Source organism: Myxine glutinosa, chromosome 1 (assembly GCF_964187855.1).
Source record: "Myxine glutinosa chromosome 1, kmMyxGlut1.1, whole genome shotgun sequence".
Taxonomy (NCBI): domain Eukaryota; kingdom Metazoa; phylum Chordata; class Myxini; order Myxiniformes; family Myxinidae; genus Myxine; species Myxine glutinosa.
Genome location: NC_136261.1, coordinates 312,915,414 through 312,940,420, shown reverse-complemented (window position 1 = coordinate 312,940,420; position 25,007 = coordinate 312,915,414). Strand labels below are relative to the sequence as shown.

Here is a 25,007-nt window from a genome sequence, read left to right as displayed (position 1 = left end):
TGTTAGTGTTGAAAAAACACTTTTGCACTTGTATTAGTGTGGAAAAAGACTTTTCGCACTTGTGTTAGTGTTGGAAAACCACTTTTCGCACTTGTGTTCGTGTTGAAAAACCACTTTTGCACTTGTGTTAGTGTGGAAAAACCACTTTTCGCACTTGTGTTAGTGTTGAAAAACCACTTTTCGCACTTGTGTTAGTGTTGAAAAACCACTTTTGCACTTGTATTAGTGTGGAAAAACCACTTTTCGCACTTGTGTTAGTGTTGAAAAACCACTTTTCGCACTTGTGTTGGTGCAGGAAACCACTATTGCACTTCTATTAGTGTGGAAAACCACTTTTCGCACTTGTGTTGGTGCAGGAAACCACTTTTGCACTTGTATTAGTGTGGAAAAACCACTTTTCGCACTTGTGTTGGTGCAGGAAACCACTTTTGCACTTGTATTAGTGTTGAAAAACCACTTTTCGCACTTGTGTTAGTGTTGAAAAACCACTTTTCGCACTTGTGTTGATGCAGGAAACCACTTTTGCACTTGTATTAGTGTGGAAAAAACACTTTTTGCACTTGTGATAGTGTCGAAAAACCACTTTTCGCACTTGTGTTAGTGTTGAAAAACCACTTTTCGCACTTGTGTTGATGCAGGAAACCACTTTTGCACTTGTATTAGTGTGGAAAAAACACTTTTTGCACTTGTGATAGTGTTGAAAAACCACTTTTCGCACTTGTGTTAGTGTTGAAAAACCACTTTTCGCACTTGTGTTAGTGTTGAAAAACCACTTTTGCACTTGTATTAGTGGGGAAAAAACACTTTTTGCACTTGTGATAGTGTTGAAAAACCACTTTTTGCACTTGTGTTAGTGTTGAAAAAACACTTTTCGCACTTGTGTTAGTGTTGAAAAAACACTTTTTGCACTTGTGATAGTGTTGAAAAAAAACTTTTCGCACTTGTGTTAGTGTTGAAAAACCACTTTTCGCACTTGTGTTAGTGTTGAAAAACCACTTTTCGCACTTGTGTTGGTGCAGGAAACCACTTTTGCACTTGTATTAGTGTGGAAAAAACACTTTTTGCATTTGTGATAGTGTTGAAAAACCACTTTTCGCACTTGTTAGTGTTGAAAAACCACTTTTGCACTTGTATTAGTGTGGAAAAACCACTTTTCGCACTTTTGTTAGTGTTGAAAAACCACTTTTGCACTTGTATTAGTGTGGAAAAAACACTTTTTGCATTTGTGATAGTGTTGAAAAACCACTTTTCGCACTTGTTAGTGTTGAAAAACCACTTTTGCACTTGTATTAGTGTGGAAAAAACACTTTTTGCACTTGTGATAGTGTTGAAAAACCACTTTTCGCACTTGTGTTAGTGTTGAAAAACCACTTTTGCACTTGTATTAGTGTGGAAAAACCACTTTTCGCACTTGTGTTAGTGTTGAAAAACCACTTCTCGCACTTGTGTTAGTGTTGAAAAACCACTTTTCGCACTTGTGTTAGTGTTGAAAAACTACTTTTCGCACTTGTGTTAGTGTTGAAAAACTACTTTTCGCACTTGTGTTAGTGTTGAAAAACCACTTTTCGCACTTGTGTTAGTGTTGAAAAACCACTTTTCGCACTTGTGTTGGTGTTGAAAAACCACTTTTCGCACTTGTGTTAGTGTTGAAAAACCACTTTTCGCACTTGTGTTAGTGTTGAAAAACTACTTTTCGCACTTGTGTTAGTGTTGAAAAACTACTTTTCGCACTTGTGTTAGTATTGAAACACCACTTTTCGCACTTGTGTTAGTGTTGAAAAACCACTTTTCGCACTTGTGTTAGTGTTGAAAAACCACTTTTCGCACTTGTGTTAGTGTTGAAAAACCACTTTTCGCACTTGTGTTGGTGCAGGAAACCACTTTTCGCACTTGTGTTAGTGTTGAAAAACTACTTTTCGCACTTGTGTTAGTGTTGAAAAACCACTTTTCGCACTTGTGTTAGTGTTGAAAAACCACTTTTCGCACTTGTGTTAGTGTTGAAAAACCACTTTTCGCACTTGTGTTGGTGCAGGAAACCACTTTTGCACTTGTGTTAGTGTGGAAAAAACACTTTTTGCACTTGTGATAGTGTTGAAAAACCACTTTTCGCAATTTTCGCAGTCGGCGACTGGCTTTGGAGGCCAGCTTGGAAATGTGGTTTTCCCAAGAAAGATCATGGCAGATAGTGAGATCCAAAAGCTTGAGCGACAGAACTTCTTGGAGAGGATTGTTGAGAACGTCGATGGGAGGGTTGTCTCGTCGATCTTTTCGGAGAGACATAGTAAGAGTGTGAGATTTGTCAGGATTGAAAGACATGTTCCACTTGTTTGACCAGTCTGTGATTTTGTCCAGGTCTTCAGAGAGTGAGGAGGCTGCAGACTGCCGATCTGAGGGAAGAGGAATGGAGCAGCAGAGAGTGGAGTCTTCAGCAAAGAGATAGAGAGGATTTTCCATAGAGTCGGAGAGATAATTGATAAAGACCAGAAAAAGCACAGGGCCCAGAACACTGCCTTGGGGAACTCCAGCCTGAACAGGAAGGGGAGATGAGAGAAATCCATTCAGGGCCACATGTTGTCTATGACCAGAGAGGAAGTCCGCAAGCCATGCATGGAGATTTCCATGGATACCATAGGAGGAGAGTTTGGTGAGTTTCAGCAGAGCTGGGTGCCAGACCGTATCGAAGGCACGTGATATGTCAAGGGAGACGGCTCTGATTTCCTGTTTGGCATTGAGGACCTCCATCCATTTTTGAGACAGCAGAAGCAGCATGTCCAGAGTGGAATGACCTGGTCTGAATCCAAATTGATGATCGGAGATCAAGCCATTGGAGAAGAGGAAGGATTTGATATCCGAAGCAATGATGGATTCCATGACTTTGCTGATAATTGGGAGCAGGCTGATTGGTCTGTAGTTGCAAGGATCTGTTTTTGCACCTTTTTTGTGTAAAGCGGTAATGTTTGCTGATTTCCAGGATGCTGGCAGATGACCTTGAGCAAAAGAGAGGGTGAAAAGAACAGAGGGAGGGTGAGATAGAGCGGCAGAGCAGGATTTTAGGACCCGTGGGCTGATGCCGTCTGGTCCAGTTGCAGAATCAGAGTCGAGGTTTGACAAAAACTCCTCCACCTTGTCAGTAGAGAAGGACACAGTGTCCAGGAGTAGTTGGGTTCGACTGGGTAAGGTGGGAACAGAGAGAGATGGGTTTGGGACACAAGATTTTGAGGCAAACACAGAGTTGAGGCATTCGGCTTTGTCACGTGCGGTGTCAACTGTGTAGCCATTTGAGGTAAGGGAGGGGATGGAGGGGGAACAAACGCCAGAAACGGATTTGACCAGACGCCACCAGGATTTGGAGGAAGGAGACAGGTTTGAGAGTTCATTCTTGAGTGTGGAGATAGTGCTTCCTGGCACTCCTGAGGGTAGATACACACTTGTTCCGAGCTTGGTGGGAGGAACTGAGATTGCCTTCAGTTGGCTAATGATCAGATCGCTAATGCTGATTATAACATTAAAGAAAGAAATTTGGAGGAATCCTGACATAGGTTTAACTTACAGAACTGAGGGAAGATCTACTGTAATATTTCTACCCCAGAAGAGTTGGGGGTGTGCTCATTTACCAAGCAGCTAGCTAGCGCTTGCCAAGCCAGCGGTTCCTTAATGGTTTTGAATGGAGAGATAGGGCCAAAAACTATTCATAGCAGGATATCTCAAAAAGTTATGGAATTGGACAAAACTTGTTGGACATGTTGGGTGTGTGACAAGGAAGAATCGATTCAATATTGGTGAAGATCTGGATCCGGCTAGTAGAATTTTTTAAGTGATTCTTCACAATTGAGTGATATGGCCAACCATGCGGAGGTTTGCTCTCCACTGAGTGCCGTTCTCGTTTCATCTTGTTTTGATCATTAAATGAATGGGATCTCGCCATTTCGTTAAAAGTTTTTGCCTTGATGTAAGTTTGTGTTATTTTGAAAGATGTCTTGAAACCACATAAATATGGAGTTTCGCATGTCTAACTAGCTTTTGTAAATAGTTAGTGGTTTTGAGTTAACAGTTTTGCAAACTGTGCCAAGAGGTTGAAAAAAATGTGCATAAGCAATAGAAAAAAAAAACTGCAGTAAAAATGGGGGACATAGACATCTGGGTTTTCAGGAAAACATTTGAACAAACTTTTTTTTTTTTGGCCAAATGTGAGAATGTATATAGCTTCTGCCATTGTTATTCCATTAATTATAGGTTTTTCCTTATATACAATAATGAAAATAATAAATATATATAATGAAACCAGCATTGATGAAACTAAACTTTTGTCATTCTTCAACGGTCACAAATAATATTCCCACATTATTGTGGGGTTGGACCAGGAAAATTTATGGCCCAAGTTGTTCATGAATCGGCTGGCCAGGCCTGATGATTAACTAAGTAGTTAGGGCAGGGACTTGTAATTTGTTCAGTGTCAGTGTTAACTTACCTACTCTTCGCGAAGGACACCGCCTTTAACATATTGTAATCAAGGAATGTCAGCAGACGTGATGCCTAGTTTAGCGTCCCTCCGAAGGTGGACGGAGGTTGTTTTCACCCTTGTCTGTGAGCAGGATATCTCAAAAGGTTGTGTACAGATTTGGACGAAACATGGTGGACAGGTTGGGTGTGTGACATGGATGAATCGATTCGATTTTGGTGAAAATCCGAATATGAGAATTTTCAAATTTCAAATGATTCCTCACCCATGAGAGATGGGGCCAAACACTATTCATACATAACATATACGGGGAATACATAACACGGTATTTCAAGAAGTTGTATCCAAGTTATGCCAAAACTTGGTGGATGAGTTGGTTAGGTGACAATAAAAAAGCAATTCGATTTTGGTTCCAGTCCAAATCCAGAATTCTAGTTACTTACTAAATATGAGGGCAATAAGTTAATTAAACCCTTGGATGCAGATTTGGCCTCGGAGGCCCAAAAGGTTTTTTTGTTGCAAAAACTATGCTGTACAAATTTTTTTGGGAATGAGCCTCATTTTCACCGAATTTCATGTTGTTACACAAAATTCAGTGACATGAATTTAAAAATTTTTCATTCAGGCTCGTGGGAAAATCTTCATTCTTCACTTATAACCCAAAAATCTGACACGAATGCAGGCCTGGGGCCTTCGAGGCCTCGCATAAATGTTGTACTATGTTGTATCATTATTTTCTTGATATGAGCTTCATTCTATGCTCCGATAACTTGGTTTCAAATAATTCAGTGACAAAAATATGAAAATTCAAGAACTTTACATGAATACATTCGTGGGGCCTCCGAAGCCCAATGGCTGCATAGGTGTAGGATTTGACAGTTGTGGACATATATACATTCTAAATAAAAGGATTAGTGAATCATATTTTTTGAGCAAATACTCCTCCATGAGCCTCAAGTTTTTAGAGAAAAAAAGTTGAAAAACCAAGAGCAAAAAAATGTTTTTGCAAAAAAATAAATAAAAAAGATTCATTACTTGTATGGGATTCTTCCAACTAATAGGATCAATGATTCACATTTTCTGAGCAAATACACATCCATGAGCATCGACTTGGATTGAAAAAGGATGTGAAAGAAAAAAAATCTATAAAAAAGAAACGACACGAATACATCCGTTGGGTGTCCGAAGCCCAATGGCTGCGTTTATGTAGGATTTTTGACGCCTGCATCGAAGGGTTAAAAAAAAAAAAGTAAGTTGTAAAAAAAAAACCAAGGAAAGATAACAGTTAAACTGTAGAGAGCAGATAAACATTTGTTTGCAAGAAAACAACGAAAAGCATCTGGACACAGGTTGAAAAGGAATCGTGTTTTGTAATAAACAGATCAGGTCGTTACATCCTCAAGCTCGTAACTCTCTTCTCTCCAAAGCTGCACAGCAGCAGAGTGAGTCGTGAGAAGGGCAGGTGCGCTCGGGTGAAACGCCAGAGAGGAAATGACCCCTTTGCCAACAGGTAGCTCTAACACCTTTGAACCCTCCAGCAAGTCCCAGAAACAAACTCGGCCGTCCTCGGAGCCACAGACGATGTGAGTGTCCCGCTCGGAAAAGCAACATTCCACGCGGTACGACGAGGCCTCGTGTCCGGTAAACTCCCCGAGCAGCTCTCCGGTTTCCTTGTCGAGGAGCCGAAGCGTCGAGTCGAGCGAAGCTGCGAGGACGCATTGTCCGTCCCGACTCAGAGCCACGTTCGACAGGGGACATCCGATGTAATCCGAGTGCAGCTTCCCGACCCTGAGGTCATATCGACGAACACGACCGTCCACGGATCCCGTGACGATCTCGTGCGGGGACACACGGACCGAGGACACCCCGTCGCGCGCCTCGGACAACGTCTGCACGGCGTTGGCACGACGGGACCTGGTGTCCCAGCAACGTGCCGACCCGTCGATGGACCCGGACACGACGATCGTGGACTCTTCGTTGAAGTCCACGCAGTTCACCTTGCCCACGTGTCCACGAAACCTGCGCACGGATTGTCCGGACGCCACGTCCCACAAGATTACGGTCTTATCCCCGGAGCACGACGCCAGTTGACTGTTGTCGAAGGAGCCGACGGTATCCAGGACCTCGTACCCGTGACCGGTGTACGTCTTGAGCAGACGACCCGTGAGAGGGTTCCACAAGCGCAGGGTCTTATCGCTCCCGCACGTAATGCAGTAATGGCCGTCTGCGCTGAACCGGACGGCCCGCACGGTCCCCTGACGACAATCCAGCGTTCGAATCAGCTTCTTAGGAAGTTCTGGAGCTGCAGGTCGCGGCAATGGAAAAGCCATATTCTCTCACAGACACAAATAACTTACACGCTTACGAACCATAAACATAAAGCATAAACGTGACGTGAAGCCCAACCGGGAAGTGTTAAAAAATATTTTGCCTCACGTAGCACGTCGTCTACAAACAGATTCGTAGTTTATTAAATTATTAACTCAAAGTGATAATTTTATTTATTACCGTCATTTACACCAAGATTACAATTTTCCATTGCAGATGAACATGAGAACTATTTGGGTAACCAGCGTCGTACGGTTTATACACCGTTCAAAATACCAGAAAAGAAAACGAAAAAAGAAAAAGAAGAAATTTAATTCTGAGAAAAAGTATTGAAAAACCAAATATAAAACAAATTATCCTTACAGTTCAATTGATTATAAGAAGAGATGACTTTTAAACGTGCGATTTGTGAGTAAATATTTGTCCAAGCTTTGAACCGGTCGACAACGCATTACTGTATTATTCGTTTTGTTATTTCCGTCATAATTTAAAACTCTTCGACACACGTTTCACATCAAACGTTTATTGTATGTACGGTATTGTATGTGCTGGAGAGGCCACTGATCTCGACACGAACTAAATTGCCCATCGCGGCTGAATGTTGAGTAGGTGCGCCGCCATCTTGAGACCCCCAAGACGAAGCGACTGTATGTATTGTACGTACTGAACGTGACGTGCATATGACGTTTTAAAATCTATCGTCCTCAGCCTGCGTGTAAATTTTGCGAAGGATGTTAAAGTATCATCTGCGGTCAAAGTGTTTATGAACGTCTGTTATTAAATGGAAATGGTACGTCTAATTATTGTAATCAAGTAGGCTAATCTCTCCCTCCCGTAGCCTAAACTCCTTCTCATGGTATCCCGTCTGCTAGTATTATTTGTTGGACGTTATAGATCCCGTGGTGTCCTTTGCAAAGAGTGGGAGAGCTGTCGATGTCACCCTGAACGTATTTAAAATTCCTGCTTTCCCCTCGAGGGGGCACTGCATCAGCGGCAAAGCAGCGCTCAGGGCAATGATGCAAATTAGCACCACGGGCTATACAAGACCCCTTCTTATGATAACCCCTTCTGATCTTGGAATAACCCCTGGTGCTAAGATGATGATAATGATGATCCCTTCTTATATGGGAGGAACCCTGGTGCTAAGATGATGATAATGATGATCCCTTCTTATATGGGAGGAACCCCTGGTGCTAAGATGATGATAATGATGATCCCTTCCTATCTGGAAGGAACCCCTGGTGCTAAGATGATGATAATGATGATCCCTTCTTATCTGGGAGGAACCCCTGGTGCTAAGATGATGATAATGATGATCCCTTCCTATCTGGGAGAGAACCCCTGGTGCTAAGATGATGATAATGATGATCCCTTCCTATCTGGGAGGAACCCCTGGTGCTAAGATGATGATAATGATGACCCCTTCCTATCTGGGAGGAACCCCTGGTGCTAAGATGATGATAATGATAATCCCTTCTTATCTGGGAGGAACCCCTGGTGCTAAGATGATGATAATGATGATCCCTTCCTATCTGGGAGGAACCCCTGGTGCTAAGATGATGATAATGATGATCCCTTCTCATCTGGGAGGAACCCCTGGTGCTAAGATGATGATAATGATGATCCCTTCTTATCTGGGAAGAACCCCTGGTGCTAAGATGATGATAATGATGATGCCTTCTTATCTGGGAAGAACCCCTGGTGCTAAGATGATGATAATGATGATCCTTTCTTATCTGGGAAGAACCCCTGGTGCTAAGATGATGATAATGATGATCCCTTCTGATCTGGGAAGAACCCCTGGTGCTAAGATGATGATAATGATGATCCCTTCTGATCTGGGAAGAACCCCTGGTGCTAAGATGATGATAATGATGATCCCTTCTGATCTGGGAAGAACCCCTGGTGCTAAGATGATGATAATGATGATCCCTTCTGATCTGGGAAGAACCCCTGGTGCTAAGATGATGATAATGATGATCCCTTCTTATCTGGGAAGAACCCCTGGTGCTAAGATGATGATAATGATGATTCCTTCTTATCTGGGAGGAACTCCTGGTGCTAAGATGATAATGATGATCCCTTCTTATCTGGGAAGAACCCCTGGTGCTAAGATGATGATAATGATGATCCTTTCTTATCTGGGAAGAACCCCTGGTGCTAAGATGATGATAATGATGATCCCTTCTTATCTGGGAAGAACCCCTGGTGCTAAGATGATGATAATGATGATCCCTTCTTATCTGGGAAGAACCCCTGGTGCTAAGATGATGATAATGAATATTAATGATGATCCCTTCTTATCTGGGAAGAACCCCTGGTGCTAAGATGATGATAATGATGATCCCTTCTTATCTGGGAAGAACCCCTGGTGCTAAGATGATGATAATGAATATTAATGATGATCCCTTCTTATCTGGGAAGAACCCCTGGTGCGAAGATGATGATAATGATGATCCATTCTTATCTGGGAAGAACCCCTGGTGCTAAGATGATGATAATGATGATCCCTTCTGATCTGGGAAGAACCCCTGGTGCTAAGATGATGATAATGATGACCCCTTCTGATCTGGGAAGAACCCCTGGTGCTAAGATGATGATAATGATGATCCCTTCTGATCTGGGAAGAACCCCTGGTGCTAAGATGATGATAATGATGACCCCTTCTGATCTGGGAAGAACCCCTGGTGCTAAGATGATGACGATCCCTTCTTATCTGGGAAGACCCACTTGGGCTATGATGATGATGATGATGATCCCTGCTTATTTGGGAAGAACCCCTGGGGCTAAGAAGATGATGATCCCTTCTGATCTTGGAATAACCCCTGGTGCAAAGATGATGATGACCCCTTCTTATGATGATGACCCCTTCTTATGGGGTGATGATGACCCCTTCTTAACTGGGAAGCACCCTTCAGGCTAAGATGATGACCCCTTCTTATCTGGGAGGAACCCCTGGTGTTAAGATGGTGACAATAATGAACCATTCTTATCTGGGAGGAACCCCTGGTGCTAAGATAATGATGATGATGATCCCTGCTTATCTGGGAGGAACCCCTGGTGCTAAGATGATGATGATGATGATCCCTGCTTATCTGGGAGGAACCCCTGGTGCTAAGATGATGATAATGATGATCCTGTAGCGGTTGCCGCTGAACATACACAATCGCCTTACACCTGCCGAGGACGCAACCACGGAGCGATCGCTGTGCCGGGCTCGCCCAGACCGCCCGGAGACGCTCAGTCTCGCCTTTCCCGGGCATGCCCAGACTCGCCTTTCCCGGGCTCGCCCGGCCCGTTCGGTGACACCCAGTCTCGCCATTCCCGGGCATGTCCAGGCACGCCCGGCCTGTCCGGCGACACCCAGTCTCGCCGTTCCCGGGCATGTCCAGACTCGCCCAGGTCTCCCGGACATGCCCAGTCGCGCCTTTTAAGGGCAAACGCTCCGGCATGAGATATTCGAGTGCTTGTATATAATGCTGCCCGATAAACGGGCTTTTCAGAGTACCCGAGTTGATTTGATGCAATAAAGAAATTCGGACGAATTCCAGCTTTTTGTCGCGTCCATTCTTTCGATTCGAGTTGGAGCACAGCTCTTTCATTGGTGACCTACCGACATGGACACGGCAGTTGCCCTCAAACTGCCTACCTTCTAGGATGCTCATGCGGCAGTTTGGTTCGCCCAGGCGGACTCCCAGTTCGCCCTGCGAGGCATCACCGCCGACGACACCCGCTTCCATCATGTGGTAGCAGCACTCGGCTCAGCCACCACGGCCTGCGCCCTCAGCCTCCTCCAGCACCCGCCAGCTGCTGACAAGTACGGCGCGATCAAGAAGCTCCTCCTCGATGCTTTCGCCCTCTCATCGGCGGAACGCGCACGGCGCCTGCTCGACCTGCCCGAGCTCGGCGACACGCGCCCGTCCGAGCGAATGGATTACATGCTCTCGTTGCTCGGGGAGCACGCCCCGGATTTTCTTTTTCAAGAGCCGTTCCTCCGTCAGCTGCCTAGCCAGGTACGCCTCGCCCTGGCAAGCACGCAGATCGCGGATCCCCGCGCCCTCACCAGGGAAGCCGACAAGATCTCCTCGGCAGGCCAACGCATCGGGGCAGCGACCTGGAGCCCGCCGCCATCCGAAGCAACGCCCATGGCGCCCGAGCACCCGGCACGGTCGGCGGCCGAACTGCCGGCGCAATTGGCGGCCGCTACGCCATGCCGACCGCCTCCAACACGACGACCGGGGCCTACACCTGACCAGGCATGGTGTTACTACCATGCCAGGTTCGGACAGAAGGCCCGGACATGCCGACCCCCGTGCACTTTCGGCAAGTCGGGAAACGGCCGGGCCGGCGTTCATTACCAGCCATGAGCGCCGGCCACACGGGCAACTTACTTTTTATCAGGGACAAGGCGTCCGGATGGCACTTCCTGTGTGACACCGGCGCCCAACTGAGCATCATACCCGCCTCCGATCAGGACAGGCAGTCCGCGGTTTGCGGCTCCTCCTTGGTGGCGGCCAACGGATCGGCCATCCCCACCTTTGGCCCGCGCAACGTCACCCTCTGCTTCGGCAGCCAGCGCTTTCATTGGACTTTTGTGACCGCAAGCGTGCCCATGGCTCTGCTGGGCGCCGAATTCCTCTGCGCACACGGGCTGCTGGTTGACGTCAAACGGCGTCGCCTCGTCAACGCCGAGACCTTCAGCTCCCTGGCATGCACGTTGAGCAGCTCCGCACCGACCGAGCTAGCATGCGCCCTCCCGGCGGCGAACGAGTTTGCTTGCCTGCTCGCAGAGTTCCCGGCCCTCACGCGGCCGACGTTTTTGGTCGTCGCGGTACGACATGGTATCGAGCACCACATACCAACTACGGGCCCGCCGGTCTACGCCAGAGCCCGCCGCCTCGACCCAGCCAAGCTCGCCGTGGCCAAAGCCGAGTTCGACACTTTGGAACACCTCGGCATCATGCGGCGCTCCGATAGCACGTGGGCTTCGCCACTACACATCGTACCGAAGCCGGGGGGCGGCTGGCGCCCATGTGGCGACTACCGCCGCCTTAACGACGTTACCACCCCCGACAGGTATCCGATCCCGCACATTCAAGACTTCTCCGCCCGTCTGGCAGGACGGGTCATTTTTTCGAAGATCGATTTGATACGGGGATACCACCAGGTACCTGTCAGGCCGGCTGACATCCCACAAACGTCCGTCATCACACCGTTCGGCTTATTCGAATTCCTTTGAATGCCATTTGGCTTCAAGAACGTGGCTCAGGCGTTCCAGCGCTTGATGGATGGCATGCTGCGCGACCTGCCGTTCCTTTTCGTCTACCTGGACGACATCCTCGTCACCAGCGCGTCCCGGGCCGAGCACCTCCTCCACCTCCGAACACTGTTCGGGCGCCTCAGCGAGCATGGCCTAATCGTCAACCCGGCCAAATGCCACTTCGGCACGACGGCCGTTGATTTTTTGGGCCACCACATCACCAAGAACGGGGCCGTGCCGCTGCCTACCAAGGTCGAGGCCATCACCGCGTTTCTGCGTCCCTGCTCCATCAAGGCCTTGCAGGAGTTCCTCGGAATGGTGAATTTCTATCACCGCTTCGTGCCCCGCGCTGCTCAGCTCATGCGGCCCCTCTACGAAGCCCTCCAGGGCAAGCCGGCCATACACGACGTCATCTGGTCCGCAGCCATGGACGCGGCATTTACAAGCTCAAAGCGGGCCCTCGCCGATGCACCACTGCTCGCTCACCCGGTGCTCAACGCTCCCATCGCCCTCACCACGGATGCCTCCGACTACGCGGTGGGCGCCGTACATGAGCAATGGGTGAACGGGGTTTGGCAGCCACTCGCTTTTTTCAGCCGGCAACTCCGGCCGAACGAGCTCAAATATAGCACGTTTGACCGCGAGCTCCTCAGTCTACACCTGGCCGTTCGCCATTTCCGCCACCTCCTGGAGGGCCGACCCTTCACGGCTTTCGTCGACCACAAGCCGTTGGTTTACGCAATGGCCAAAGTCACGGAGCCATGGCCGGCCCGCCAGGAGCGCCACCTCTCCGCTGTGTCGGAGTTTACCACGGACATCCGGCACGTCGCCGGCAAAGACAACGCCGTGGCCGACTGTCTTTCTCGGGCCAGCGCGAACGCGGTCCACCTCGGCGTGGACTTCGCGCTTATGGCGGCTGACCAGACCACCGACACCACGGTGCAAGCCCTCCGGGCGGTGGACACGGGCCTCCGCCTGGCCGACGTCCCCTTCGCGGACACTGTCCTGCTCTGTGACATCTCCCAAGGCCAGCCTCGCCCCATCGTGCCCGTTACCTGGCACCGCCGCATCTTCGCCTCCCTCCACGGCCTTTCCCACCCGGGCCGGAAAGCTTCCCAGAAGCTGGTGTCGGCGCGATTCGTCTGGCACGGCTTTCGACGGGATGTCCGCGATTGGACCAGCACCTGCACGGCCTGCCACCAGGCCAAGGTCCACCGACACACCCAGGCCCCGCTGGCACCTTTCACCGTGCCCGAACGGCGTTTCGGCCACGTCAACGTGGACCTGGTGGGCCCCCTCCCCCCATCACGGGGTTTCACACACCTGCTCACCATGGTGGACAGGACCACCAGGTGGCCGGAGGCCGTTCCCCTTGTCTCCACCACCACCGCCGACGTGGCGCAGGCTTTCATCGCCACCTGGGTCGCCCGTTTCGGCGCACCGGCAGACATCTCTTCGGACCACGGGCCGCAGTTCACCTCCGAGCTGTGGGGCGCGGTCGCCCGCAACCTGGGGGTCAGGCTCCACCGTACCACGGCCTACCACCCCCAAGCCAACGGGTTGTGCGAGCGGTTCCACCGTTCCATGAAGGCTGCGCTCATGGCCGGCCTTTAGGATGGCGACTGGACCGACTGGCTACCGTGGGTCCTTTTGGGCCTCCGCACGGCCCCCAACGACGACCTCCAGGCGTCCACCGCCGAGCTGGTCTACGGCCAGCCGCTACACGTCCCGGGCGAATTCGTGCCTGACACCACCAGTCCCTGGTCCGCAGCTCGCCAGCGCTCGGACCTCCAGGAGACCGCTCGACGGTTTGCCCCCGTGCCAACGTCCCACCACGGTGACCCCCAGGCCTACGTCCCCCCAGCCCTTCACACAGCAGAGTACGTTTTCGTGCGTCATGACGCACACCGGGGGCCACTGAGGCCACCGTACGACGGACCCTTCCGGGTCCTGCGACGGGATGACAAGTCCTTCGTCATCGACGTCGGCGGCAGGTCGGACCGGATTTTAGTGGACCGCCTCAAGCCGGCGCACGTGGACATCGACCAACCACCTCGGTTGGCCCTTCCTCCGCGGCGAGGCCGCCCCCCATCCACGGTGCCTCCCGCTCGACCACCCACCCCCACACCGGACCCCCCCCCCCCCCCACGACCCTCCAGGGTCGCTTTGGCCGGGTCATCAGGACCCCCCTTAAATTGACCCTGCCGGTGCAAGTCGATTCTGGGGGGGCGTGTGTAGCGGTTGCCGCTGAACATACACAATCGCCTTACACCTGCCGAGGACGCAACCACGGAGCGATCGCTGTGCCGGGCTCGCCCAGGCACAGCGATGATCCCTTCTCATCTGGGAGGAACCCCTGGTGCTAAGATGATGATAATGAGGATCCCTTCTTATCTGGGAAGAACCCCTGGTGCTAAGATGATGATAATGATGATGCCTTCTTATCTGGGAAGAACCCCTGGTGCTAAGATGATGATAATGATGATCCTTTCTTATCTGGGAAGAACCCCTGGTGCTAAGATGATGATAATGATGATCCCTTCTGATCTGGGAAGAACCCCTGGTGCTAAGATGATGATAATGATGATCCCTTCTGATCTGGGAAGAACCCCTGGTGCTAAGATGATGATAATGATGATCCCTTCTTATCTGGGAGGAACCCTGGTGCTAAGATGATGATAATGATGATCCCTTCTTATCTGGGAGGAACCCCTGGTGCTAAGATGATGATAATGATGATCCCTTCTTATCTGGGAGGAACCCCTGGTGCTAAGATGATGATAATGATGATCCCTTCTTATCTGGGAGGAACCCCTGGTGCTACGATGATGATAATGATGATCCCTTCTTATCTGGGAGGAACCCCTGGTGCTAAGATGATGATAATGATGATCCCTTCTTATCTGAGAAGAACCCCTGGTCAACCCAACCCCTCTTGATTACGCCTTCCTAATAATTTTCATTTCCCACTGATTTTTTTTTTTTTTTTTTTTTTTGTATACAGAGTCGAGGCTCGTGAAAGTGCCAACATTTATCAAACAAACAAGCAAACAAAGTATATAAAAAGGGGAGCGGTCGACAAGATGTGGAGAGAAGGGGAGGAAGCACACAAACACAACATTTGAGAGCAGGGACATCGGGAGATGTGTCGGAGGGAGAGGGCCTGGGGGGAGGCAGGATAGGTATAAAACGCAAGGACACCAAGGACCTCCAGGAAAGAAGACAAAAGTAACCTCAAAAAAGTGGATTTGGGGTGAAATTAGCAGGGGTAGAAAATATCAAGGTTTTGGATTGGGGAAGATAAGAGATGGTGGTGAACAGTCGTTTTAAAGACCTGGAGGGAGGAGTGGGATTGAAGAGAGTGAGGGAGTTTGTTCCAGAGGCGGGAGAAAAGAGGAGTGAAGGTGAGCAGAGAGTCTTGATTTTGGCAGTTTAACCATAAGAGGGTTGCAAGCAGATCTTGTGCAACCTGTAGGAATATTTGGGGGACAGAGCCCAGAGAGAGCTGGGGCGGAAAGGCTGGAGAGGAGTCGGTAGAAGACGGAAAGACCACCAACCTGCCTGCGGTGAGGGAGTGAAAGGCCCTCGGAGATAGCGTCATCGCGGGAGATTCCAATGATTCTGAACGCTTTGGTTTCAACAGCGTGAAGACGAGCTAGGTGTGAGGCAGGAGCACCAGCCCAGAGGGGAGAGCAGTATTCCATTGAGCTGCGGATGAAAGCCTTGCTTTGCAGCTTGCTTGAAAGCAGCTTGCACTACTCCGTCACTGTTTGTGGCTAGCCATGGGCGATGTGCAGGGTCATTAGCCCGCTGTGATGGACGTACATCAGCTTTCAAGATAATCAACCCTGTTGCAGACTTGACATGATGCACTGTCTGCACGAAGCCAGCAGTGAAGTACCGATCAGTCTCCATTGACTTAAAAGCCTATTGCTGTAAGCTGTAAGTTGTGGCTGTATATAAGTTGTAGAGCTGTTGCTATAAGCTGCCCGCCCACTGCACTTGCATGGCTGGGTAAGTTTAAATATAAACTATTACTTTTAACTTCAGTTAGTATTTTCATTACATCACAGCTACTGAAAATATAAGTAAGTAACTGTTGTGTGTATCGCGCATGTATAAACATGTATAGTGGGGCGGCTTAGCCCAAATATTCAAAAGAATTGTGCATTTTGTGATACAAGCACCAAATTTGGCACAAATGTACATTAATATGTTGCGAACATTTTCAGATATTGGGCCACTTGAAATTCCGTAATTTTTTTTTTCAATTTTTTTCAAATTTCGTAATTTCAAATTTTTGCGGTGACACCGTCACAATTTCGGTCTTCGAGGCCGGCCGATAGGCAAAGTGTGACCGGAAGGGACGAGGTTCTCCTGACCACGTGGCCCTCGATCTGGGAAGCGAGAGGCGTTCCATTAGTGGACGCGCCCCTCACGCCCGACTTTTGGGCGGCCCCGGCAGGCCGTTTGTTTTGACGTTCCGTGACAGGCCCCGCACCCCCACCTCCGGGCCGACCGGAAGCTTGTGCTGAGTACATCATACCTGAACAACTCAGTGAGGCAGAACACAGCAGTGCACACCAGGGTGACCCCTTCAGTGCATAAACCAATTAACCTGTCCACTGCAGGGCATATAGAAATGAAGTTATTTTCTGCATATAATAATAATATAAGTTCAGTTCTATATAACAATTTCTGTTATCACCACTACCACTACAACTACCACTACTACAAGCTTTGTCTGGAATTTTGTGGACTAACAGACAAACAGACATACAGACAAGCTGGGATCAAAACATTACCTCCTTCCACCATTGAGTGTAGAGGTAAACATCATGGAAATTATATCATGCCCTAGATTTAATTCATGCTTACCCGTGTATTTGCTTCACTGGTTCACAAGGTCTTTTGCATACATGTAATTCAGACTCTCGTCTTCATTGCTGACCACACAATGTTCGCAACATATTAATGTACATTTGTGCCAAATTTGGTGCTTGTATCACAAAATGCACAATTCTTTTGAATATTTGGGCTAAGCCGCCCCACTATATCGGCCGGCCTCGAAGACCGAAATTGTGACGGTGTCACCCGAAAAATTTGAAATTACGAAATTTGGAAAAATTTGAAAAATAAAATTACGGAATTTCAAGTGGCCCAATATCTGAAAATGTTCGCAACATATTAATGTACATTTGTGCCAAATTTGGTGCTTGTATCACAAAATGCACAACAGGTTTGCTATGCTGCTACACTAGTACACACGCATTGCTACGCGTGTTTGCTTTCATCGGCCGTTCGGTTGTCAGGTGTCAGAGGGTGAAAGTACCCGGATGTACTTTCATACCTGGTGTGCTCGTGAGGTACATGTACACATCCGCGAACTGAACATCCGGCCAGGCGGTCGGGTCGTTGATCCACGCACTTGCCGGTAACCGGTATGGACAAATTGCAAGGCCAATTGCCGATAATTTGTTCTCGTATCTCTCTTTAGCTTCGCTTGGAAGATTGTCAAAATAGTTGTAAGACATGCTGATATAAGTGGCCAGTAGTATGTGAGGAAAGTCGTAAGTTAAACCGTTGCAACAACACAAAATCTAGCACTTTCCTGCGCAAGTCTGCAAACACAAAGCACACACACTGCAAGCGCGCGGCGTGATTGTTTTCATCGCTCTCGGGCACGTGATGCCGTTACTAAGCTGAAGTGATGTCACTCCACCCCCACCCATAGCTTAACTACCACTTTACATAGAGCTATAATTTTGATCTCAAAATATCGGTAAGGATTTCAAAAACTTTCCTTTTGACTATCTCTGACATTTATATCCAACATTTTGGAAGATCGTGATTTCAAAACAAGCACGAGTGTACTGTAGCAGTCAAGTATTTGTGAATATCAAGCTGAGCCCGATGTCCATAAATATTTCCAGCATTTTCCTAATGTTATAGATTGTCATTCCAAATCCTTCTCCATACTGTAAGCCCGAGAGCCGGGATATTTTCCCCTCCCCCATAGTTAAACAACAACAACAACAACAACATCAGCGTCATAGGTTATATATTGTTGCGGATCTTCGAAGCCCGTTCCCGTTACAAAGGGGAGATTAAACCCCTTTTCCCCCTGGGTCTTCGGGTCCGCGAGACCGAGTCGCCACTTCCAGGCAAACGTGAAAAAGGGTTTTGGGACAAATTCAAACTTACCTTTGGTACCCACGTCGCAGCGGAAGCGGGGATCGAGCCTCACACGATCCACGCTTAATTGAGTATGCCCGAGCGAAATGCATATCACGTGACCCGTGCTGTTACTTCTCTATTGGAACCCGATTAGAGTGATCTTATTCGTACCATGCAAAGCCAATGATGGAAAAGACAGGACGGTCAAATCAGAAGAAAGAACAAGATTTATTTACACTATGTACAGGGATTTGAAGAAGGAAAGGGACACAGGGCAGAACTTAGTCAGTCTTAGCTTATACCCAGACAATGGGCCCACTCACATACACGGGGAGATGGAGGAAGAATGTTCGCGTGCCAAACGCGCCTGCTTCGGTCGCTCCTGGAACAGCTCACCTGGCGTGGCCCTCTGGCGATCATGGCACGTATCCCGGCGAAGGCAGGCAGGAGGGAAATCGCGTGTCTGTGGCCCGGCACGGGTCGTTCTTTACAGCACGCGATTAATACTGCGCAGAGCACGGGAACAGGGCAAAGTTCGTGTACAACGAGGTAATTCAGTTCGTAGGCGATACGATTCAATACGAGACAATGCTGACGCGCGTTCTCAACTCATCTGCCGTATCCTCCTCAACTCCGTCTCATCTCAACTCGGGGCTCTGATCTGCGTTGTGGGTTGGGGGGGCTCGGAACAGGTTTATATGGCCCCGGCCCGACTCGAATGTTCCAAACCCCGCCTTTTGCCGCAGTGGTAAGCCACTCCCCTCGAGCCCTGATTGGCGGCTCGTGCTTACCAGTGGCTCCTACTCCTCCTGCCCCGCCTTCCTTCGGCCTCGGTCAACTTGTTCAGGCCTGCCGCGTGGTATTTCAACGCCAATACCAAACCAAAGCGCCATAAGGACACCTAATTTTCACTGGCCTACTCAACGCAAAACTAACACAGGAAAGGGCTTACATTTACTAAGAAATAACTGAACTATCGCGAGGCTACATGTTGTGGTGTAACTAACTAAGAGGGGAAATTAACCTTTATTCCAAAACCGCAACAATATATATCCGGGTCTCGCAATTACCCGTAGTGCATTGCGATATTCAAGATGGATGCTGCGTGGGCCCGTGTGGGTGGATGATAATTACGGTAGGACTAATAATCGTTATGTTCTTGGTTAATTATTAATGTGGGATTGTTATGCTTCCGTATGTAGTATTATTATTAGTATTATTTTGCTTGTTGTATTAAGCGACAGACTTAGCTATGCTTCTGTGTTGTACTGTAGCTACTGTTCTCGCTGAATAAAGCCTACGTTGTGTGACCTAACGAATCAAGCCTATTCCATTCACTCTTCGGATTACCACACCTATGCAGGTCAAATTTAATTAAAGTCCATGAAGTTCCACATTTTCCACCAGATTTACACATTTCAGTGCAGCTTTTTTCGGCATTTCTGGAAGTACAGGTGTGAGTGAAGCATCACACATCTTTTCAAACAGTCACATTTCAACAGTTCTCAACAGGCTTGGGAAGTTTGCAGAAAAGTTGTCAATAAAGGTTTCCAGCTTTCTCCTTCTGCATACCATTCCCAACCTTCCGGAGATGGAATGTCTGGCACTGGAAGGATCAAATTTGTGGTCCCCCAACTATAACCCCCTTGGTTTTGAGCAGTGCAGCACATGTTGGTGGAATGTGGTTAAAGTTCTCCCTTTCTGGATGAATAGTTGCCTTTGCGTTTCATTCACATTGACATGTGACTTTGTCCATTCATACATCATGATTGTGAATCTCTCAATGGTCGACATTGCTGCCTCCACATCATGACGTATTGGTGCGTATCTTCTGCATAGGAATTCGAAGTGTCCCATGCACTTTTCTTGCCCATGCCCTCAAAACAACTGACATTGTTACATCCGGTGAAAGCATTGCAAAAATGGAAGACTGTGGCACTTTCTTGATCCCAGAGAGCAGGCTATCTCATGAGCAGGTATCGGAAGTTTTTTCCAGTTCCAATAGCTCCCCACAATGACTCCAGTGGATCCTTCAACAGGTTGAAAGTTATGGTTGCAAGAACAACACCATCACTACTGTCTACTGTGCAGATCATGACATTATTGGAGCTACACTTAGCAACATCACCAACATGGACCATCATTATGGTGTCTGCTTTGTAAATGTACCATACAATGTCAATACATTGTGTGTTATTGACCTGGGACATTATACAGTATAGGCAGAAAATTCTGTTTCCCTATACTGGCCAAATGCGACATTTTGATTTTGTGACAAATGATGAATTGCGAAAGATGATGGGAATAGAGCCTGTGATGGATGCTGTGAAGAGGAACAGTTTGAGATGGTTTGGTCATGTGTTGAGGAAGGTTGAAAATGACTGGTTGAGAAGAGTGATGGAAATGTATGTAGAAGGAAGTAAAGGATGGGGAAGACCAAGAAAGACTTGGCTAAAGGTGGTAGAAGAAGAAATGCGGGCTTGGGGGTTAACAAGGGGAGATGCAGAAAATAGGGCAAAATTGAGAAGATTGTCATGGGGACTGCAAGGCTAACCCACGTTCTAGCAGGGAAAATGGCCTTAAAATGCCTGTTGTGTTGTTGTTTACTGGCCAAATGTTGTTGAAGTCCGTGGCTTCAACATGTGGACAATTACAGCTTCATCAATGATAGCTTCATCAATTGTCTGTTGGAAGCGGCATACCTTTCTCCAAGCAGTTGATGATGTCTGCCTTTGTTTCTGTGACATAATGTGACAGCGATGGTGGACAGGCTCGGTTCTTATGTGAGAAGTACTCTGCAATATCACTGTTCCTCTCTTGACAGGCAATGTAGAGTTGAGAAAACAATACACAATCACTTTTGAGAAATGATGCTTCAATCTGCAGTTTTGATTTTGCTCTTTCTGGTGATGTTGCAAAAAGATGGAGTTTGTTCATTTTCATTGGTACTCCTCGAGGTTTGGCACAATCTGCTAGCCGCTCTTTGACAAATGCATTGTGCTGATCACGGACAAGCCGTTCAATTTTCACAATATTGTCCACAACACTCTTGTTACAAATATCTCTAGTGTCCAGAAACACTAGGTCAGATACTTCCTCACTGAGTGTATTTCCAATGTCTTGTAAGGCAGCTTTCACTGAGTTTGCATCTTTTACGAATGCTGTTTGGACACTTGTGCTTTGATCATGTAGTCCGGCAGCCAAGGGGAGTGACCCCTAATTCTCTGATATAGTTTTTTCTCTGCTGATTATTCATCTTTGGGATGTATATAATGAGATCTAGGGTGGTGTGGACCTGTCACCCTTGAGCAATTTTAAATATTCAAGATGGCGTCCAAGATGGCTGCCGCGAAGGACTAAAATTCGAAAATTCCGATTATTTCAATGTTTTCTGCCACAGATAAATTATTTTTTGGCCAAGATATATGTTTTGGGGTCCAATGATTTCGATAGAAAGGGTTTGAAAAGTATTGGATGTACCGTTGCTATGGTAACTAGCAATATGGCTACCATTAAGGCGGTAAAAATGACAAAACGTCCAAGATAATATGAATAGAACATTCTTTGTATTTCCTACGTGTATAAAATTGACTACAATAAATTCGATAGAAACGATGTGTTTAAGATTTTCTGTTGCCATGGTAACCACCTTAAATAACTTCCAAAACTACCGCTTTGATGGCCGAAACTAAACAAACTGTCATATCATCAAAGATGAACAACATAGAGCAGTATGATTTGTTCCTGGATATTATCATTTAGGGCCATACAAGATGACCACAGGAAAGGCGATCAAATTGACCACAGAGATTGCAAAGAATATCAAAAATAGAATTGCATCGAGAATGCCATAGATTACATGTAGGTGACAACTACCATTAAAGAAACTACATGAGCACACACGAATGTTCATGTTAGAAAACAATCTATCTTTGGCTTGCAGGCATTTCAGTTTAGAGTGGTGTCACAAAAGTAATGTTCTGACACAATGGGTCATTGGGTATTTGCAGATGGATGCAGATGTGTATACGTCCCCGGGTTCAGTTGAGAGACATCTAGTCATTTTCGTCATCGTCGTCTGCCTGAAGAGCCTGCTTTGTTCTTTCGTTGAAACAACCCTGGCCACCCCGACATGCACAGAAAACTGAGCAGGCAAGGTTTGCACTGTTGCATCTTTGTGTCTTTGTGTCTTGCATCTTTGTCTTTGTGTCTTGCAAGGGATCTCACTACTGCAAGAACATCTGACGACTTTCAGTAAATCATCTGGTGCTAGGGGGATGTCACTGGGAAGAGTTGTTCGGAAAAGTGTTTTGGAGCCATCTTGGCGCAGTAACTCATCATAGCTGCATGTGATGCGATAGTCATACATATGACCAACAACTGTCTTCGAGAGAAGTATTCCAAGTGCCACTTGTTGAGGAGTTGGATTGTTCGTTATTAAAGCGCGGTGTTACGCGCGCTGCTTGTGAGCAAGCAGGAAGCGGACAACGCGGTAACTTGTAAGAGTCTTTATTCAAGAGCTCACTGCTTTTGAATTGATTAACTCCTTGCCATCCACCGTTTGCCCTTCACGTGACTTGTGGTGGTCCCTCTCGGCTCTCCCCCCGTTGGTATTTTTGTGCACATAAGATTGTTCACGGCTCTGTTTAAATATTATTTAAATATGTATAACCTTTCCCCTTCAGTGTTTTACTCAGTGGTATTTTACAACACGCTGTTTTTCTTCCTATTTAAAAGGCTTTTCTCAATTTCCTCTCCAACTCATTCCACCTAAAAAAAAAGAAATTCAATATCTTATACGTCTCCCTCACTACATGGTCTAAATTCACATTCATTCCATCCCTCCTCCATCATTCTGAACCGGATTGCTAACTTGAAAATCACAACAAACCCAATTTGTTTTCAATGTTCGTCTTTCATTAATCATCCACTTTCTAAACTCCCCTCTTGCCCCTCCCATCCAAATCCCTCCCCTTGCACCGACACTCCTAAACTCCCCCCTTGCCCCGCCACTCTTAAACTCCCCCCCTACCCCTCCACTCCTGAACTCCCCCCTTGCCCTTCCACTCCTGAACTCCCCCCTTGCCCTTCCCCTCCTAAACTCCCCCCTCACTCCTCCCCTTCAAAACTCCCCCCCAACCCCTCCCATTCAAATCTCCCCCCATACCATTCCTCTCCAATTCTCCCTCCTCCCCCCTCCTCCTCAAAGCTGCCTCCTCCCCACTTCGTCTCCCTTCTATCTCATACCTCCACCCCCCCCAACCTTCTTCTTTCCTCTGCCCCCCCTCAAACAACCCCTCTCTGTGCCTCATCCCTTCACCTTCAAACCTTTCATCCTCCTCATCCTTCCCTTTCTTGGAACTCTTCTGCAATCGCTGACACACTAACAACTGCTCTCCCTACCTCCCCCTCTCATCCTTCATCTTACCCTACTCCTCCCCTCCCCTGTCCTGTACCCGATGCTCCCCCTCTCTCTTCATTAACGGTATGGACCTCAAACATCCGGGGCCTTCGCTCAAACCTGACTGATCTCTCCATACAGGTTGCTTCTGACAATCCAGACTTGATCTGCTTAACAGAGACTTTCCTCCTTCAAGATGTCTCTGATTCCTTAATATCTCTTCCTGGTTACTCCCTCCTCCGGTATGATAGACCTGAGCCTCGGCCTGGTGGTGGGGTGGCTATCTTTATCAAAAACTCTCTTCCTCACTCTCCTTGCACTGCCCTCTCTCCTCCTCACCCCCAGGAGTACCTCTGGCTACGGCTTCCTCTCCGCTCCCACCTTTTGTTCATATGTGTTCTGTACCGTCCCCCAAACAGTGATGACTCCATCTACATTTCACTGTCTGACAACATGGACCAACTTCTATCCACTCATCCCAACTCTCTCTTCCTCATATGTGGTGACTTCAATTGTCATCATGCCACCTGGTTGGGTGTGGGTTCCTCTCTCACCAGTCATGGCACCTCAGCAAAGGACTTCTGTGACTTACTGGGATTGACACAATCTGTCAATTTCCCAACCCGGATCTCAGCCAATGGAGTATCTTCTCTTCTAGACTTGGTTATGACTAACTTCCCTGCTAATGTCTGCTGCTCTTCTTCTGCTCCAATCGGTTCTTCTGATCATGTGCTTGTCAAAGTGGATATCTCTCTGGCCATTCTCAGAGAGCCTCCTCAGCGTCGACGAGTCTGGCATTTCACTCAGGCCGACTGGGACGGTCTTCAAGCAGCCATCAATCGTCTGGATTGGTCTCCCATCTCCACTGCCTCTGACATCAATTCTTCCTGGGAATTCTTCCAAAGCAAACTGATCTCTCTCATGCACAGATTTATCCCATCTCGCCTTCAGTTGTCTTACCCTTCCTCCCGTCCATGGTACACTGAATCTTGTGGTGAGGCAGTTGCCCTGAAACAACTTGCCTTTGCCTCTTGGAAGGCTAATCCAACTGAAGGAAATCTCAGTTCCTTCCACCAAGCTCGGAACAAGTGTGTGTCTACCCTCAGGAGTGCCAGGAAGCACTATCTCTCCTCACTCAAGAATGAACTCTCAAACCTGTCTCCTTCCTCCAAATCCTGGTGGCGTCTGGTCAAATCCGTTTCTGGTGTTTGTTCCCCCTCCATCCCCTCCCTTACCTCAAATGGCCACACAGTTGACATCGCACGTGACAAAGCCGAATGCCTCAACTCTGTGTTTGCCTCAAAATCCTTAGTCGCAAACCCATCTCTCTCTGTTCCCACCTTTCCCAGTCGAACCAAACTGCTCCTGGACTCTGTGACCTT

The 25,007-nt window shown here is 47.8% G+C and overlaps 1 protein-coding gene across 1 annotated transcript; it reads right to left on the bottom strand.

Annotated features, from left to right (window-relative positions):
* Positions 1 to 5,259: 5,259 nt before the first annotated feature.
* Positions 5,260 to 6,887, bottom strand: WDR83 (WD repeat domain 83). The gene has a single exon (XM_068136445.2). It carries the CDS (start codon positions 6,787 to 6,789, stop codon positions 5,842 to 5,844), a length of 948 nt encoding a protein of 315 aa, XP_067992546.1. The 5' UTR covers positions 6,790 to 6,887; the 3' UTR covers positions 5,260 to 5,841.
* Positions 6,888 to 25,007: the final 18,120 nt, after the last annotated feature.

What these genes read in the sequence shown, in the direction of transcription:
- WDR83 (XM_068136445.2), bottom strand. Translation starts at nt 6,789, where the DNA reads ATGGCTTTTCCATTGCCGCGACCTGCAGCTCCAGAACTTCCTAAGAAG.